This window comes from Neovison vison, chromosome 12 (genome assembly GCF_020171115.1).
Source record: "Neovison vison isolate M4711 chromosome 12, ASM_NN_V1, whole genome shotgun sequence".
NCBI lineage: Eukaryota > Metazoa > Chordata > Mammalia > Carnivora > Mustelidae > Neogale > Neogale vison.
Window position 1 is genome coordinate 77336593 of NC_058102.1, and position 20141 is coordinate 77356733.

Consider the following 20141-nt stretch of genomic DNA (forward strand, 5'->3'; position numbering starts at 1 on the left):
AGTGTACTAATGTTTTTGTTTCCTGTGTATACTTTCTACTAAAATGTAGCATTTACTTTTTTTTTCCCCCAATTTATTTATTTTCAGAAAAACAGTATTCATTATTTTTTCACCACACCCAGTGCTCCATGCAAGCTGTGCCCTCTATAATACCCACCACCTGGTACCCCAACCTCCCACCCCCCCGCCACTTCAAACCCCTCAGACTGTTTTTCAGAGTCCATAGTCTCTCATGGTTCACCTCCCCTTCCAATTTACCCAAATTCCCTACTACTCTCTAACGCCCCTTGTCCTCCATGCTATTGGTTATGCTCCACAAATGAGTGAAACCATATGATAATTGACTCTCTCTGCTTGACTGATTTCACTCAGCATAATCTCTTCCAGTCCCGTCCATGTTGCTACAAAAGTTGGATATTCGTCCTTTCTGATGGAGGCATAATACTCCATAGTGTATATGGACCACATCTTCCTTATCCATTCATCCGTTGAAGGGCATCTTGGTTCTTTCCATAGTTTGGCGACTGTGGCCATTGCTGCTATAAACATTGGGGTACAGATGGCCCTTCTTTTCACGACATCTGTATCTTTGGGGTAAATACCCAGGAGTGCAATTGCAGGGTCATAGGGAAGCTCTATTTTTAATTTCTTGAGGAATCTCCACACTGTTCTCCAAAGAGGCTGCACCAACTTGCATTCCCACCAACAGTGGAAGAGGGTTCCCCTTTCTCCACATCCTCTCCAACACGTGTTGTTTCCTGTTTTGTTAATTTTGGCCATTCTAACTGGTGTAAGGTGATATCTCAATGTGGTTTTAATTTGAATCTCCCTGAGGGCTAATGATGATGAGCATTTTTTCACGTGTCTGATAGCCATTTGTATTTCTTGATTGGAGAAGTGTCTGTTCATATCTTCTGCCCATTTTTTGATGTGTTTGTCTGTTTCGTGTGGGTTGAGTTTGAGGAGTTCATTATAGATCCTGGATATCAACCTTTTGTCTGTACTGTCATTTGCAAATATCTTCTCCCATTCCGTGGGTTGCCTCTTTGTTTTTTTGACTGTTTCCTTTGCTGTGCAGAAGCTTTTGATTTTGATGAAGTCCCAGAAGTTTATTTTTGCTTTTGTTTCCTTTAGCATTTACTTTTAATGAAAACACTATATTTGACATTTTTAAAGTAGAGTAAATGACTTGTTTTATGTATGTAATTACTATTTGGTTAAGCACTGCTTTAATTACTTAAGAAAGGGAGATAGTGATTAGTGTGTGTGTGTGTATTTGTTCATGTCTGTCCTTACATGGCAACCAAGAGAGTTATATTGGACAGGTTCTGGGGGAATCACTTCTCGGCCTTTTGGCTAAGATCAAGTGTAGACATGTTCTGGGGAGACAGTGAGTTTTCATCGGAGAATTTATGGCAGTGAATTTTCTGAGGAAAGCAGCCATACAATGAAGGCCTAAGTTCTAATCCTGTATTATAGAAAATTTTCTTGTTGCTTTATATTTTCTTATTGCTGGGAAATGTTATAAGGTGTATGACCTTGAAAAGTACAAATTGCATTGATTGGTAGATGCTATCCAAATCTAAAAATTGAATATTCTAAAAATACACATGTGCTTTTCATAGGACAAGCATTTTTTCAAGTTTTGTATAATCCCTTAAAACTTACCTATGTGTAACTAATTATAATTATTTATTAGTGTAAATAGGATTGCTGAAAAAAAGTCCTGCATCTGAGCATGCATTTGAATTGATTGAGTAGCCACTGAATTTTTGAAGAAGGAAGGGCATATAGCAAAAGAACATTATAAAAAAGTGCAATTGCCTAGAATATTTATCTTGAGTTCATTGATTTTAGGGAGTAAAACACTTTGGTTAACGTGGTTGGGTGTTCTGTGAAGCTATATAGTGCTGATGTCCTTTTCTCTTTAGTTTGTCTGACCACAGGCCTGTGATAGAGCTTCCGCATTGTGAGAACTCTGAAATCATCATTCGACTCTATGAAATGCCTTATTTTCCAATGGGATTTTGGTCCAGGTTAATCAATCGATTACTTGAAATTTCACCTTACATGCTTTCAGGAAGAGGTACGTATTTAATGAAGACTTAGTGTTTGAAAAGTTAGGGGAAAAGCATATTAAAATTGTCATGTCATTTTCACAGAGCTTACTTATTTGCAAGGCCACTGAAAATCAGAAAATAAGCTCATAAAACTTTGGAGTAGCCAAGATAAAGAAAGACACAGAGACTCATGTACATAGATGCAGTTTGTCGAGAGGAAATTTCTCAAGTCCTCACTCAAAGACTATTTGTTTTTATTTTAGCACATTTATAATAAGTAGGAATATCTTGCTTTCCAAGGCAAAGTAGAGTAGAAGCAACAATTTTAGAAGGTAAGATTATAGGAGTAATTGATGTAGAAACACACACACACACACACACACACACACACGCAATAAGGAAAGCTAGAAGTGACTATCACTGCAAATCCAGGGAGTTTTACTTAATAGGTTGTGACCATTCAGACCATTCAAATGCAGAGACTTTAATAGTCCTCTTCTGCAGGATTCCTTGAGTGACTTACAAAAAAGAATAAGAATGGGTGTTTATAATGCTAGCTCTTTCTTCTGGAAGAAAGAGAGATCTTAGTGTTCTGAAGGGAAAATTTCATTTTGGGGGTTTAAATCAGCATTATGTGGGTGTTACTGTATTCTGAAATAAACCTTATCTTGCAATTAATATAGGTAGTTACATTGCATTAAAACAAAATATTCAGGAAGTTTTGATTTTATTGTGACAACCAACCTCCTTTTAAGAGTTTTTAGAGAGGAGTAGGGAATTTGGGTAAATTGGAAGGGGAGGTGAACCATGAGAGACTATGGACTCTGAAAACAGTCTGAGGGGTTTGAAGTGGCGGGGGGGGGTGGGAGGTTGGGGTACCAGGTGGTGGGTATTATAGAGGGCACGGCTTGCATGGAGCACTGGGTGTGGTGAAAAAATAATGAATACTGTTTTTCTGAAAATAAATAAATTGGAAAAAAAAAGTTTTTTTTTTTTAAAGATTTTATTTTATTTATTTGAGAGAGAGACAGTGAGAGAGAACATGAGCGAGGAGAAGGTCAGAGAGAGAAGCAGACTCCCCATGGAGCTGGGAGCCCGATGCGGGACTCGATCCCGGGACTCCAGGATCATGACCTGAGCCGAAGGCAGTCGTCCAACCAACTGAGCCACCCAGGCGCCCCAGGAAAAAAAAAGTTTTTTAAAGTTATGAGAATATGGGGTGTTTGGGTGGCTCAGTCCTTTAAGCGTCTGTTTAGTTTCAGCTCAGGTCATGACCTCAGGGATTTGAGATCAAGCCTGCTTAAGATTCTCTCACTCTCCCTCTGCCCCTCCCCACCCACCACTCTCACTCTTTCTTGCTTTTAGAAAAAAATATTGAAAGTTATGAGAGCTAATTTATGATTCTTTTTCTTCTATTAAGCATACTAAACTATTAAACATCATGAGCCTGAACTCTCTCTTGGGTTACCTTTTGTTTATTTCCTTGCAAAATTAAGGCTAAAATACTTAATTTCATATGTAATAGATATGGATGGGGACTTGCATCATTAACAATTCCAGCACTTTGTTTCAAAACAAATATATCTCTATTAGTTACTTTTGGCATGTTTAGTGGTTTTCCTGCTCCTTTAATTTATGGAGTAGTTTATAATTAATGGATACATTTGGGTCCATTTAAACTTGCAGAACGAGCACTTCGTCCAAACAGAATGTACTGGCGACAAGGCATCTACTTGAATTGGTCTCCTGAAGCTTATTGTCTGGTAGGATCTGAAGTCTTAGACAATCATCCTGAGAGTTTCTTAAAAATTACAGTTCCTTCTTGTAGAAAAGGTAAGGAAATTAATTCAAAACTTTGAATTATGTCACTAAAGAAATTTAAACATTGAAAAAAAAAAACCAAACTGTAGTTTCCAGCTTTGAAACAGAATATGGTTCAGAGGGGGTGTTGATGAGCTGTCCTTTGGATTATGTAGGCTGTATTCTTCTGGGCCAAGTTGTGGACCACATTGATTCTCTCATGGAAGAATGGTTTCCTGGACTACTGGAGATTGATATCTGTGGTGAAGGAGAAACTCTGTTGAAGAAATGGGCATTATATAGTTTTAATGATGGTGAAGAGCATCAAAAAATCTTACTTGATGACTTGATGAAGAAAGCAGAAGAAGGTAGTGTTGATAGAACTTTTTAATGTTTTTAACTGATATTTTCAATATTTATGGAGTTTTGTAATAAATGTAAAAATTATTCTTCTCATAAAGGATGAGTTAGGGAATACTACATTCAATTAGAGTGACAGCTGACAAAAATGGATTATATTTGTTACCAAGAAACATTTGTATTCTAGATTCACAACATTTTTGGTTTGAGAGTTTGAGTATCGGCTCATTCAGCAACTTATCATCTGTGAAATAGGAATACTAAAACCTACCTCATAGAATTGTTATGAGGATTAAAATAGAAGTTGCATGCTTCCAGAATTTGGCTATTATAAATATTGCTGCAGTAAACATAGGGGTGCATATATCTTTTTGAATTAGTGTTTTCATTTTCATTGGGTAAATACTCAGTAGTGGAATAACAGAATCGCATGGTGTTTCTATTTTTAATTTTTCAAGGAAATTCCACACTGTTTTCCACAGTGGCTGCACCAGTTTGCATTCCCACCAACAGCAGCACATGAGGATTCTTTTCATTTCACATTCCTGCCAACATTTTTATTTTTTGGTTGTGATTGTAGTCATTCTGACAGGTGTAAGGTGATACCTCATTGTGGTTTTGTTACATTTCCCTGATGACTAGTGATGTTGAGCAACCCAAATGTCCACTGATAGATGAATATTACTTGGTCATAAAAAAGAAGATCTTGCCATTTGTTACAACATGGATGGAACTAGGGAGTATAATGTTAAGTGCAATGAGTCAGACAAAGACAAATACCATATGATTTCACTCTTTGTGGGACTTAAAAAGACAGAACAAACAAAGGAAGAAGAAAAAAAAAAAAGGAGGCACGAAAAACCCAGACTCAAATACAGAGAACAAACTGGTAATTACCAGAAGGGGAGGTGGGTTGGGAGATGTGTGAAATAAGTGCAGGGGAGTAAGAGTACACGTATCATGATGAGCTCTGAGAAACGTAGTGAAGTGTTGAATCATTATATTGCACACCTGAAACTAATATAACACTGTATGTTAATTATACTTGCATAAAAAAATGGGCAAATACATAGAAAAACTTAGCAACTTGTTAACCATGTGATAAATGCCCTCACGAATGTGGTTTAAGTAGAGAATAGATTATTTTCTAGACAGATGTCAGTCCTAGGCAGTTCTGAATTCTAGTTTCTAATGACTGAACCTAGGAATAAGTTTTTAACATTCTAAGTAGATAGCTATTAATCAAACCTTTAAAACTTTCTTAGGTTTTCTAGAGAAAAATAAGATTGGTAAGAAAACCTAAAAGAGTGATTAGAAATTATAGTAAATGTGATTATTTTTGTACAAACTTATGTACTTCCTTAAAAGTTTATTCTTAAAAAGTGTTTTATGTACTTCTCAGGAGACCTTCTAGTAAATCCAGATCAACCAAGGCTCACCATTCCAATATCTCAAATTGCTCCTGACTTAATTTTGGCTGACCTGCCTAGGAATATTATGTTGAATAATGATGAATTGGAATTTGAACAAGCTCCTGAGTTTCTCTTAGGTAACTATATTTGTTGGTTTAAGAATAAAAATTAGGATATAATTTTTCCTTATAACCTAGAAAATATTCAACTATATTGTCATAGTTTGTAGTATCTTCGTATATTCGTTATAATGGTTTTTTTCCAGAATGATCTATTTAAAAGTAATATGTTATAGACAAGGAATTTGCTTTGCACACATTCCTTTTTTTAAAAATTTTTAATTTTTTATTAACATATAATGTATTATTAGCCCCAGGGGTACAGGTCTCTGAATCGCCAGCTTTACACACTTTACAGCACTCACCATAGTGGTTTGCACACATTCTTAGGGATGAGGTTCGAGATAAGGATGGGGCTGCTGTGGAAGCACACATGTTTGTGAAACACATCCTTACATTGGCGTTAAGTGCTGGAAATGAGGGAGTCAGTTAAGGAGATTTTCAGTTGTTGTAATGTCATCATTTTTCAGTCTTGAAAAGACAGAATAAGTAAAGGAAGAACACCTTGATGTAGTCATAAGAGCAGTTTTGTTCCTCAGGATAACAAGCATGAATTCTCATAAAAATATTCATAAAAAGCAGTTTGGAATGAAAAATTAAGAAGCATTATTAAATCAGTGATATACTCAGGTTCTAAGCCTTCTTGAGAGTCACTGGGATTCATGAAGAGCATGGGGTTGAGTTAATGTAAAGTATTTGAAGACAGCTCTGGATTTACTTTGTGGAGTATTCATGTTATATCTATATACATTTAATTTTAATTAAATTTCCACAGAAAGAATGCCTGAAATATATCTGTCAGTATAGTAAAATCATTAATAAAGAATATAAAGTTTTGGGACATGACATGTAAAGTTAAAGAAACTGCCTTGTACCTTTATTCTTCATATCAGCTGAGAAATTTAGAATGAATTTGAATGCTTTGGGTTAACACAAAATACTGAAATGTCAATGCCAAATCCTAGATCTTAACCAATACTAAACTTGATTTGTGATTCCAAGGGTACAGGTAAGCACCAGGCACACTGTAGTCTTTCTCCAAAGGGGTCTCAAGCTATCAGACAAAGCTCTCCCAAATATCTCTTATTAGTGCATACAATGTGTTTCATATGAGTAGATACTTCTTGAACAATTTTTGAATAATGTAGAAATGTTTACAAAATTCATTTTTGAAGCACTGTGGGTTTTTTTTCAGTTTTATTGATGTAATTGAGATACAGCACGGTACGTTTAAGGTATACAGCAAATGATTTGACTCTACATTTATCATGAAATGATTACCACAATGAATGTAGTTAAAATTGATTATCCCATATAGATATAAAAGAAAAAAAATTTATTGCTGTTGAGTTCTTACAGGATTCTCTTAACAACTTTCAATATATATTACATAGCAGTGTTAACTATAGTCATCATGCTGTATATTCCTCCACTGGTGCTTATTTCTCTTATAACTGGAAGTTTTTACCTTTGACCACCTCTAAAAGCATCTGTGTTCTGTATTCCATTCATTACACAGAGGAAAGTTTTTATATAAGTACTCCCATTCTCTAGTCTCCTGTCCTGTAAACCCATACATTCCATGTTCATTTACGATTTAGATCAGGGTTTCTGAAACTCTGCGCTATCGCTGTCTCAGACTGATTGATTCTTTGTTATGGGAGCTGTCCCTCATTGTATGATGTTTAGAAGCAGTCTTGGCCTTTGCCCATTAGATGTCAGTGGTAGATCCTCACCCCCCATCCCCAGGTATGACAATCAACATGTCTCCAGACATTGCAAAAGGTAGAGTGTAGGGATAAGGGAGCAACAGCATCCTAGCTGAGAATCAGTGATCTAAACAAATGAGATATATCCTTCTAAAAACATTTTATAAACAGACTTCCCTGTGTTTTTATGCTGAGGTAATGTGGTAGAGGTCATTCAATGCCAGTTTCATTATAGGGCAGGAGTAAATTTCAGGCCTTCAGTTAACACTTTCTTCTAAGATGGCAGTTACTATATGAACCTTTTGATAGATTTGTAAATATTAATAGACTTGTTTTATGAAAAAATTTTAAATGCACAGTTATAGGGTTTTGTGTGTCTGAGGAGTTGTGAGGTATGTTTCCTCTTCAGGGGACTGTTTTTCCAGAGAGCAATAATAGAAAGGTACTTCAGTGGTTGGTCTGATGGGGTTAGGAAGTTTTCCTTGCCTTCAAGTTTTTTTCACACTTTGTTGTCACAAATGTGCAATATTGGTCCTTACCTTTATTTTTAATGTTAGCCATCTGAGGGAAATGACTGTCCATGCTCCATTTTCATATGGCAATGATTCGAAATAGGGAAGGGCTTAAAAAAGTTAGAAATCTCTACTACTCTCACCTGAAATTTTTATGATCTCTTTAGAGTGTATTTCTTCCCTCTGCTTATTTGTTTTTTCTTTGTTGTTGATAGTTGTCCAGATTGAGGGGAACCAGAATAACTGTCCATCTGTCTTACTCATTCTTTTTTTCCTTTTTTCTCTCCAAAACTCTCAGTGTCATCAGTATCGAGTAATGGTTTTAGAAGTTGGATATTTATTGAGTACTGGAAGGAAGGGGTGGGAAGATACCAAGACTGAAAATACACAGATGATATTTTCCGAGATCAGATGAGATCGGGCATGTTCAGGGTGGTATGGCTGTAGACCACAGATGATATTTTAACATGTCTACCATATAGTAGAAATATGACATATGCTCAAATGAATACTTATTATTTTTATTTTTAATATACATTGTTCTTGAGCATAAAATAGTATATGCTTACAAGTACTTATCATAGAGATGAAAATACACACTACAAAAACAAAAGTATTAAAAAACCACAAAATATCTAAGCTTCCCACAGTTGCATAATTTCACAACTTAGAAATAACAGATCTCAACATTGTTCTACTTCTCTGTAGATTTTTCTGAGTTCATTCACTTATGTCAGTTAAGTGCTTGTATTTCAAAACATTAAATGAGAACCATAAATAAGATACAAATAAGGATATACTGTGTGTCAGTGAAGAGTAATAGTCCATGGAGTTGATCATGGTCGATTTCTCAGACTTTGGTATCTCGATATGTATTGTGCTTTACAGACTTGATAAACTCCACAGAGGGTGAGATGATAGAGCAGTGGAGTGCTTTAAGCAACTGCCTAACAATGGTATGGAAGCCTGAAGATACAAAGCATGTTCAGGAAATTTTGGCTATTCCAGTTTTCCAGAACAGTTGTTCTCAACCCTGTTTGTTCATTACTGTCACCTGGTGAATTAAAAGAAAAAATACTAATGATCATTAACTCCTGTGATTAATTAGGTCAGAATCTTTGAGGGTGGACTGAGACATTAGTATTTTTAGAAAGTTCCTCAGATGTCCTGTGCAGCCCAAACGGAGAGAACCACTGGGCTAGAGCCCAGAGAATGAGCAGTAGGACAAAAAGAGAAACACAAGAATTTGGAGCTGCAATATGGATTTGTCTCTGATTTGACATCTCATTTCATAGACAGCATAGAATAATTTGTTTTTGAACAAGAGAGTGACATAATAAAAGTGTAATTATAGGGAGATTTATTCTGTAGGAGAGGTAGACTGCATCAGAGGGAATGAACTCAGAAGGCCTCCACAGTCTAGACAGAAAGCACCAAGGGCATCCAATGGGTGTGGTGAGAATGGAAATGGAAAGGAGGCATGGGACAAAGAACTAAGACGATTTTTTCAGTTTTGGCTCTAGAATGACCATGAAAAGAGGTTTTAAAATTTTGTTTGTTGTTATTGTTTTAGTGAGCTATATGAGGTAGAAGAAAAACTGATTTGGAGACCAGATGAAGGTGGCTTCTGATGGAGCATGGTTGAGATTTGGAGGGGGTATGCCAGTGAGCTGCAGTGCAAAGTTGTAAATAAAGGATAGAGTTCAGAAGGTGGCTTGTGGCTATTGATGAAGCTGTGAAACACTCAACCTATCAGAAGCGATGAAGTTAGGGAGTCAGTGAAGTAGTTGAGTGGGGAGAATGTAGACTGAGATGGGAAGGCTGGAACAAAATCTTTAGGTGTGTCATGGTTCACGGAGTAGAAGGAGGAAGAGTGGGCATCAGAGGAGACTTGATTCAACAGAACAAGTGGGTCAGATTTCTGTTCATGTACACAACATATGTAATTAGAACCAATATAATTCATCTGGCTTTTCTAGTTAAACAGATTAACTGAAGTACTTTGTACTTTCTTTTCAAAAGGTGATGGCAGTTTTGGATCTGTTTATCGGGCAGCCTATGAAGGGGAAGAAGTGGCTGTGAAGATTTTCAATAAACATACATCACTGAGACTGTTAAGACAAGTAAGAAATCCAATAATATTATTACATCAGACACTGGTAATCTCCTGAAACTCTGGTTTTGCATGTATTTGTGAAAATCCAAAATGACCACATTTCCCCCAGCTTACCTGAGTTTAGTTACGAAATCCCGTCTTTGTCTTTACCTCATGGAGTTAAAAAAAAAGTTTGTTTTGTTTCTCCTGTTGGAAAAATGAAGAAAAGACAGTATTCTGAGAATTCTTGTCCCAGGCATCATAGTTACACCCCAAGTACAGAAGAGAAGAGGGTACTTCTTTTGAGGTCTTGTATTTCAGAGGAACCCAAATCCTGTACACAGTGGCTCATTTAAAAATTTCTCTTGGTTTTACTTAAATCACATATTCTTTTCTCCATAAGCAGTTCATGTTCAGGACGGTGCTGTGTACTGATTGGCTTAGGCCTGTGTTAATCAACCTGTATGGTAATGCAGATAGTAATACTTAGAATAGTCCCAGCTTTTCCAGAGGCTGGGGTTTGGGTTAGTTCTCCCCAAAATTCATCGTCTGCTTGGGTGAGGGTTGGATAATTCAGCAAAAATCAAGGTACCTTGGGGCACCTGGGTGGCTCAGATAGTTGGGCATCTGCCTTCAGTTCGGGTCATGATCTCCAGGTCTTGGGATTGAGCCCTGCATAGGACTCCCGACTCAGTGGGGAGTCTGCTTCTCCCTCTCCCTCTACTGCTCCCTCTGCTCATACTCTCTATTTTTATCTCTCTGTCTCAAATAAATACATAAAATCTTTAAAAAAACCGAGAAACCCTTAGGAAGAAGGAAAAATGACTGGATATTGAAAGCAAAGCCAACAGTGGTCACTCTATTACCCTCTCTGATATTGAGTACTCATGGGGATTTATTCTATTTTCTGACAGTAGGAATGAGAGAGTGAGTCGGAGTGAGAGTAAAGGTAAAATCCAATTTGAATTCTGTAATCTTATGCCAGAACTCAACTGTATTTTTAATCTAGTCATTCTTATTTTTTAAAAAAAATTGAGACGTAATTTGTGCCTAAGTCTGAAATGAAATGACTCTAAACCAAAAAAAAAAAAAAAAAAAAAAAAAGAAATAGTTACAATATATTATTTGCTCTGGATGATGAAAAAAATTTCATGTCTGTGTAAAATATCCTGGAGTAATTTTATTAGTGGTATCAAAAGTTATACCGTGGCTCTAGAAATAAGTTAATAAACATTTTATAAATAGAATCAAGTCTGTGAAGAAAATCTGGACACAGTCTCTTTCAATCTGTAGACAATTGGTTGTATAAATTGATTTTTTCAGCCTTAGTCATTACTCTTTACTATGTGTTTCAAATTTTATGCAGTGTACTCAGGGAATCCTGTTGAAAATCAGAACACTAAGAATGTATACAGGACTGAGTAGGGCATAGGCAGCTCAGTGACCCAAGGAAATGATAGGAGAAATAGTAACAATAGAGTGTGTGTTAGACTTGTTCTTTTTTTATTATTTTTTAAGATTTTGTTTATGTATTTGAGATGAGAGAGAGAGAGATTGGAGGAAAGCACAAGTGAAGGGAGGGACAGAGGGAGAGAGAGAATCAGACTCCTCGCTGAGCACGGAGCCTGGTGTGGGGCTCGGTGTGGGGCTCCATCCCAGATCAGAGCCCCAGGATCATGACGTAAGTTGAAGGCAGACACCTAACCGACTGAGGTATCCAGGCACCTGTGCTAGTTCTTTTAAAAAAAAAAAAAAAAAAAGAAAGAAAGAAAAAGAAAGTAGTACTTCAGTATCTGGTGCTGCATTTCGAGGGTCATTCTACCAGTAGTCATGAACTGGGGCAGATCTAGGAGAGTCAGCTGCTCCTTTCTCTTTGAAATCAGTGAGTGATTTTCGAGGATGGAAAATTTGAATTAGGCTTCTTTCTGCCTGGGCCTCTGAAAGAAAACAGACCGAACTTGACTGCTTCTCATCAGTTTCAACCAACTGAGCTGATCAGGCAGAGGAAAGAGAGACTGTTATCCACTAAGGAAATATGATTGCAGTCTGGAGCTTTTGTTCTTGGAAAATCCCCGCTCAGGGTATTCAGCCTTTCTTCTTCAGCTTGCAGAATTCTCCACACTGCCGTTTCCTGGCAAAGGCGGTTTGCACTGATACTCCCCATCTTTAAAGCTGTTGTTAAGAAGCAGAGCTTCTGCAGAAATCATAGTTTAAAACATGAATCAACTTACTATCCCATGAACTATAAATTTCAGCTAAATTAGGGTTTCAGGGTAAAGTGAAATATAGAGTACCGTGTGTGGAATTCACAGACCACAGTATCGTAAAGGCGATTGTGAAGTTTCACAGGATGTGGGCTAGGAAGGGGATTACGTCGAGATGGAGACCTCTCTATTCAAGGTTAAATGGGATCTCTCACTCCTCGGGGAAAGATTGTTGCAGCTGGGGATTGCTTCAGTGAGGGTGGCTCCAGGCAGGCCATTCTGAGGAAGGAAGAGTACGTGGGTGAAGGTCAGAATGATGAGAAGCCTTCGGCCGTGTGTAGGATGAAGGGGTTTCAGAGCAGAGGGATCGGCATGGGCAAAGGCCTTGCGGCTGGAATGGAGGAGCTGGGCACGTGCGGCGAGCTGAATGGACACCGGTGTGGTGAAGAATGACGCAGGAAGCGTAGAGGACAGAGGGTTGGAGAGATGGGCTGGGGGCAGGTCAGATCCGGCCATGAAGGCGGTCTAAGTACAGGGAGTTTTAATCCAAAAGTAATAGGAAGTTATTAGAGGGTTCTCAGGAGGAGTGATAACTGTATACCCCTGTGGGCTTGGACACTCTCAGTAAACTTGTCAAGTCAGGAAACCACTAATGATAGGCAGGTTATACCTCACATGCTAGGGGCAGTGGATGAGCACTGGCTGCTCCGAGTCCTGGGCTGAGGGCGACTCTGTGATAACTGGGATTCATTAGATAAGACTGACAGGACCTGGTAGTGTGGACTGTCCGTGCATTAAATCTTCTGAAAAACAGAGCCAAACGAAAGAGAGAACTTAACATATTCATTCAATATACATTTAAAAAAAATAAAAAAGACGTTTATTTCTGAATATGTGGAAAATACAAAAAAACAAAAACAAAACAAAACAAACAAACAAAAAAAAAACAAAAGAAATGGAACCCTTGCTGTCTATCCAATTTCCCAGAGAAAAACCACGCTCAAAGTGTCGAGACACTTAAGGAAGGAGACACGGGGGCTGTAGTATGGGTAAATGTTTTTCCCTTTCACAGGAGCTGGTGGTCCTTTGCCACCTCCACCACCCCAGCTTAATATCTTTGCTGGCGGCTGGGATTCGCCCTCGCATGTTGGTGATGGAGTTGGCCTCCAAGGGTTCGCTGGACCGCTTGCTTCAGCAGGACAAAGGAAGTCTTACCAGAACCCTGCAGCACAGGATTGCGCTACACGTGGCTGATGGCCTGAGGTAATTAATTCGGTCATGTGGTTTTCTACTCTGTGTGTGACAAGAGTGAGCCCGAACTTACTCTCGTGCTTGGAGAGCAGCACTTTCCAGTAACATTATGCCCCAGTAACATTTCGCAAACAACTTGAGGGAACTACCATTTCCCTGACCATATTTTGTAATTTCATAAAATAAGAGTAGGAGGGCCATGCAGAACCTCTCAGTAGTGAAAGAAGAGTTGGGACCCAGGAATCCTGCTCTGGAGCTCATGTTAACCCAGTGGTGGTCTACTTCCCCTTAAAAAAAAATGTAGGTGAAGTTTCAGAGTGTCAGGGAAAGTGTCAGTTCCCATGGATAATTCTCAGAAAAGATTGGTGTGTATTTCTGAAGGGGACTGGAGTGATTTGACTGTCAGAGGCACACCCAAGCCTGCCGCCAGCTGGCACCAGGGGGCGCAAGAGAGTGGGACGGCCATGGTCTTTGGACACAAAAGGACTGGGAGAAATCACTGCTCCACACACTTAGTAATGATGATTTTACACCTCTGAAACTCTTTTTGTTAGAGTCTATAAACTGTGACCAATATTTAATATGTCATATTTCAAGGACTTCTGTGATAATTGACGTTATCCAAGATTAAAGTCTGGATTTCCTCCTCCTCCACTGGCCCCATGTCCGGTCACGCACATATTTTACCTTGGAATCGTTTACTTTTTAAAAATTTTTATTTATTTTTTAAATTTCTTTTCAGTGTTCTAGAATTCATTGTTTATGCACCACACCTAGTGCTCCATGCAATACATGTCCTCCATAATGCCCACCACTTTCCAGTAGTTTCCAATGGAGTAAATTAAACCTCAGCATACTTTCCTTTAATTTGCCTGATTTCTTCTCAGCATAATGTCAGGACAGCTTTCAGGATCTTGGGCCACAAGAGGCCAATAGATTTCAGCTTTCAGTCTTCTACCGGCACTAAGTATATTTTTTTAAAAAGTCCACATGAGGGGTTGTCTCCTCAAATATATTTCAGCATAAAACTATTACTGCAGAGGTAGAAGGAGACAATGAAATCACACTCCTCTGGAGTCCCTTAAATGATGGAGCTACTTAGAGGCATATATAAGAACTTTTTTCACATTACATATTCTTTTACAGTATTGCCTACGATAATTAGGTTTCTTTTCTAATTCAGTCCTCTCCCTTGAGCTCTTAGTCATAATTCTCAATTGGTCACCTGTGTTTCCCATAAGGTTCTATGTTTTGTTATTTACAAAATTGAGTTTCCTTTCTCTGCAGCTCTCTCCTACCATGGATCTCCTCTTTTCCTTGTATCTCCCGCTTGCTGATGAAGATCCCTGTAGTCCCATCAAGGTTATCCCTCTCCTTCCATTTGGCCACCAGGTCTTTGACTATTTCATGTTCTCGTTTTCATTGATTTATTTTTATGCTACTGTTGCTGCCTTGATCCAGTACCTCTAGAGAATTATCAGAATATTTCTCCGAAAATAAAAATCTAATTATGCTTGAAATTCCCTGGTAGTTCCAAGTTATCTGTGAAATACATCCAGACTCCTTGGAGTAGCATCAAAACTCTGTGTATGCCTCTTGCCTTTCTCTCCATCCCCCTGCCTTTCCACTGCCCTCACTCGCCATTCTCATCATGCTGAAGGACTTGACTTTTCATTGGCATCCATGTCTGTCTTGGCATTTGTCATTCTTCTCTTTCTCCAGATTTGTCTGCCTACAGAATTCATTTTCCTGTAGAATTTGCTCATATACCATCTCCTTGATCAAGTTCAGCAGCACCATCAGTAGACAGCCTCTCTAGCACATGTTCCTTGAGTTGGCTCTGTGCAAGATGGTGGTAGGGGCTGAAGAAGGAAGGGCAGAGATTTTATATATATTAACTTATCAAGGTTGAAAACTTCCAGTCTAGTGGCAGAGTCTGCTTTGCTATCTCTACATCTGTTTTTCTCCCTTTGACCTCCCTAGCATTTGAGACTCACCATAGTTCTGTAACCTTGTTTGAGTACTTGTCTCTCCTTCTACAGTGTGACTCCTCAAAAGCAGAGATTTCATGATGGTTTTATATCTCCTAGGGACTGACCCTCTTAGATGCCCAATACATATTTGTTAATTGAATGAATGCATCTTATTTTTAGAATAATTTGACTTAGGGTGAGATAAAGTTTACTTTTAATCATAAAGAAAGGGGTTTCCTAGCAACACTGATGAAAATCACAATTAAAGAATGACTAACAGAATTTAGACCAGTTTATTTTAATAAAATATTTGGCAATGCTCATTGTCACATAATGCATAAATTATGGGTGAATTATTTTCAGTAAGGCAAGATCTGTACTTGTTAATATATCAAAAGCTATTTTGCTAGTCTATTAGAAGCTATTAAAACTGCACTTTTTAAGATTAAATTCTATTATTGAACATTTTAACTAACCCAGTTAATCTTTCCCTCCCACTGACATTATTTCAAATTAAGTTTAACTATTTTTTTAACCTTTGAGAAGTATTGTGAGAGAGTCTATATTCTATAAATATTCTGAAAGAGGCATGCATTAGGAAGGATTTGGATGCTGTTCAATTATGCATGACTTGGCTTTAACTTTTTTCTTCTTAATCTCCCAGCTTTTCTCCTCAGCAAGGCAAGGGTAGCTAATGGCCTTTCAGTAAGCCCTTGGTAAATTTTTCTTTCTAGTCCATTACTTATTGTTAAGGTCAACTTCATTAGTACATTTATCTTATTTTTCAGCCAAAAATATGTAGAGCAGAATGAGTAGGCCTAACGTCAAATGTCCTGACTACATCCTGGAAGAGAAAGGAAGTTCTGCTTCAGCTGATGCAATTAAATGATACCTACACTGTAGGCCGTCATGCAGTGGAAGGTTCAGAGTACTGCTGCCACTCTGCACCTGATCCCTCTAACAGTGATGGGTATTAGGTAATGGAGTAAATATTTAGGGATATGATGTGAACCCAAACCAAAAGCCACAAAAACAAAGGATTTAAATTTACTTCATTAAGTTCTGTAAAAAAAATTGTCCTTTCAAGATAGCTCATAATTTACCTGTGAGATCACGGGGAGAGTTATAGCAAATTTGATATCATGGAGCAGGGAAGACAGAGCGGTAGGGGCAGAATCTGATTTTGTGAATAGTAAGGAAAGCGGGTAATGGAGTGACTTTAGTTGTTGGAGCATAGTGGTAGCTCTCTGGCTGTGTTCCCAAAATGGAGAAGACCTGGTTAAGATTAAAACGTTATTTTACTTTTTAATCTTTGCCTTCAATGTCCCACTCTACTGCTTATGTTTGATCGGATCAGTCTCTAAAGGGAGTGACTTTAACATCATCCAAGATCACCTTTCCCAAGACCTTGTTTTACTCGTTCCAACTTTCAGTCCAAAATGTTTTTTGTTAACCTTAATTCATAATGGAATTGGGTTTAAAGTAAATTACATCTTCAATCAGAGTACAGTATTAATAGCTGGATAGGTTTTTTTGTGTTGATTTGTTATAATTGAAAAAGGTGAAAATATTTTCCCCAAATTTAGGAAACATTTCAGTCAGAGAAAAATAAATATCAGAAGAGAAATGGAATAGAGAGAATTTTAAAAGCTAAGATAAACTTCTCTATGGTTCTAAGAACATTAAGACTATTAAATGGAGTTATATCAAAATAAGATCAACTCTTATTTAACATAGTTACATTTTATGCTAATTAAAATAGTTAATGATCTTTGAGAGAATTCAGAATTCCTTTTATGTAATTCTGAGGTATACAAAAGAAAAGTCATCAAAAAATGATACTTTGCTTGAACTGGTTTTACCTTAAAGTTTAAATCACTCAGTTATCAACATTGACCTTTCTTCTTGTTGTTGTTGTTGTTGTTAGTTTGTTGGTCGGTTTTTTTTCTTTTTTTTAAGATTTTATTTATTTATTTATTTATTTGGCAGAATGAGAGATAGAGAGAGCATGAGAGGAGAGAGGGTCAGGGGGAAAAGCAGACTCCTGCTGAGGAGGGATCTTGATGTGGGACTTGATCCTGGGACTCCAGGATCATGACCTGAGCTAAAGGCAGTTGCCTAACCAACTGAGCCACCGAGGCACCCAGTTGGTTGGTTTTAAAAGCACAATCTTGGGGTGCCCAGGTGACTCAGGTAGGTCAGTTTAGCATTTACCTTTGGCTCAGGTCATGATCCCAGGAGCCTGGCATGGAGTCCCTTGTTGGGCTCTCTGCTCATCTGGGAGTCTGCTTCTCCCTCTCCCTCTGCTTCACCTCTCCCTCTGTAATCTCTCTCACTTTCACTGTATTTCAAATAAATAAATAAAATCTTAAAAAAAATAAAAGCACAAGCTTGGTTTATAGTATTTGGCTTATATGTTTTCATTTCCTTCTATGATATCTCTTCATCTCTGTGGAGAGATCAAACTTAGCAATGAAGTTTTGAGGTTCTGCATAATGGACATAGACATTTAAAGTAATCATGACCTAAGTTGTAATAATATAATCACATTTTAATGACACTACCTGTACGTTTTCTGGCAGATACCTCCACTCGGCCATGATTATATATCGTGACTTAAAGCCCCACAATGTGCTGCTCTTCACCCTGTATCCCAATGCTGGCATCATTGCGAAGATTGCGGACTATGGAATTGCTCAGTACTGCTGTAGGATGGGGATAAAGACGTCAGAGGGCACACCAGGTATGTGAGAAGGTTGGCTTGGTAATTCCTTCTTCAGGATGGACAGCCATTGTAAGTTCAGGAGAATCAAGAGAACACTGTGTCATATCATGTTTGAACAGATAATGCTTGTGTGAATATCATGACTACTATGTTGTGATTTTATTTTATTTATTTATTTTTTCAAAAGATTTTATTTATTTATTTGACAGAGAGAGAGAGAGAGAGAGAGAGGGAACACAAGCAGGGGGAGTGGGAGAAGGAGAAGCAGGTGCCTCGCTGAGCAGGCAGCCCTGGGCTCTATCCCAGGACCCTGGATCATGATCGGGGCTGAAGGCAGATGCCTAACTGAGCTACACAGGCGCCCCTATGTTTTGATTTTAATCACTGTAGTCTGTAGCGAAACAACTACTGATGTAGTTTTCCAGGGCGGAAAAAGAACAAATAAAAAATAGAGACTGTTCAATGACAAATTATATTTTTAAAAGTTGAATTTTTAAAATATTTAGTTGTTCTAGAGGTGGTGAGAAGGAACAGTAGAAGTTTTACACTAGGTGTTGTTTACACTTACCTAAAAATGAGGCAAACCAAATGCAGGTTCACAAACACTTTTTTATAACTCTGAAATCCAAAGAACTTTGAAAACCCAAAGACTTTTTTTTGTTTAAGATTTTATTTATTTATTTATTTGACAGAGAGAGAGAGAGAGAGAAAGAGAGAGCATGTACACAACCAGGGGGAGCTGCAGGCAGAGGGAGAAGCAGGCTCCCCGCTGAGCAAGGAGCCCAATGTGGGACTCAATCCCAGGACTCTAGGATCATGACCTGAGCTGAAGGCAGATGCTTAACCTACTGAGCCACCCAGGCGTCCCTTTTTTTTTTTTTTTTTTTTTTAAAGAACTGATTTGGTGGCAAAATCTGACCTGAACTAACTTGATGCTTATTATGGTCTTTCTTTCTCAAACTCCATGTGAATATGTGTATGTTTCATGACAGAAATACAGCACATTTGGGTGCAGGGTGTTTTTGGGCCCAATCCTACTGAGAGTTTCTGTAATTATGTTATATGCTTCATTATTAACTTTTTCAAATATGAAAAAGTGTAAATTCCTAAATACTTCTGGCTCTGAGAGTTTCAGGTAGAGATGTGGGGCCAGAGTTTTCCATTGTACTGTTCTTGATACAGGCATATGTTCTTCCTACAGATTGGTACAGAAGTTAAAACCTTTAAACACTGCACTTCATTTTTCTTTCTTCAAAATTTCTAAGTCACTAATACTTCAGTACTTAATAGTATAGATTCTGTGTTTGGCCCTATATAGTAAGAAGAGTCATGGTTGCTATGTGAATGAAACGTACCCATTCTGGATACCATTATATCTATTGTCTCCAGAAATCACAGATACTGTTTTCTTACCTTCGAGTCATCTGCAACCCCTATTTGTCATGCCTATTCTAATAATCCTACTACTTCTACTGTTAACTGACTTTCTGCCAATGGTAATCTACTTCCTGAGTACTTGTGTTTGTGTGGTCTTATGTTTAGACATGTTCTTTCACATTACTCTCTACTCTATAAAATCCTCTCTCCCTTTCTCAACTCCTGGTGTCCTGCTAGTCTCAGGTTCATCAGAATCTCAGGTTTTGATTAATGAGAAACAGTCATAGGACAAGGGCAGGTATAGAAAATTGGGCGATTGACTTGTGTTTAGAGGAACAGCTCCATATTCAGAGAAATCTTGTATAATTTTTTATTCATAAATAAAGTTACATCGTCTTGATGACTGGCACTCAATTAAAACACTTGCCTAAGACAGAAGACAGTGGAAGATATCTGGGAAGGCAAAAGATCCGAATTTGTTCTCTAACCATCCCCTTCAGCCTCCCACCCTACTTATGAACTTGGATAAGCAGATGGCCCCAGA

At 38.0% G+C, this 20141-nt stretch overlaps 1 protein-coding gene across 2 annotated transcripts in view; it reads left to right on the forward strand.

Moving 5' to 3' along the window:
* Positions 1 to 20141, forward strand: part of LRRK2 (leucine rich repeat kinase 2) — a 139016-nt gene that overhangs the window by 90228 nt on the left and 28647 nt on the right. For both annotated transcript variants that reach the window (XM_044229314.1, XM_044229315.1), the window contains exons 35-41: positions 1932 to 2086; positions 3747 to 3893; positions 4037 to 4228; positions 5623 to 5769; positions 9995 to 10095; positions 13344 to 13534; positions 18078 to 18238. In XM_044229314.1, coding sequence (XP_044085249.1) covers positions 1932 to 2086; positions 3747 to 3893; positions 4037 to 4228; positions 5623 to 5769; positions 9995 to 10095; positions 13344 to 13534; positions 18078 to 18238 — 1094 coding nt within the window. The remainder of the gene's footprint in view (positions 1 to 1931; positions 2087 to 3746; positions 3894 to 4036; positions 4229 to 5622; positions 5770 to 9994; positions 10096 to 13343; positions 13535 to 18077; positions 18239 to 20141) is intronic.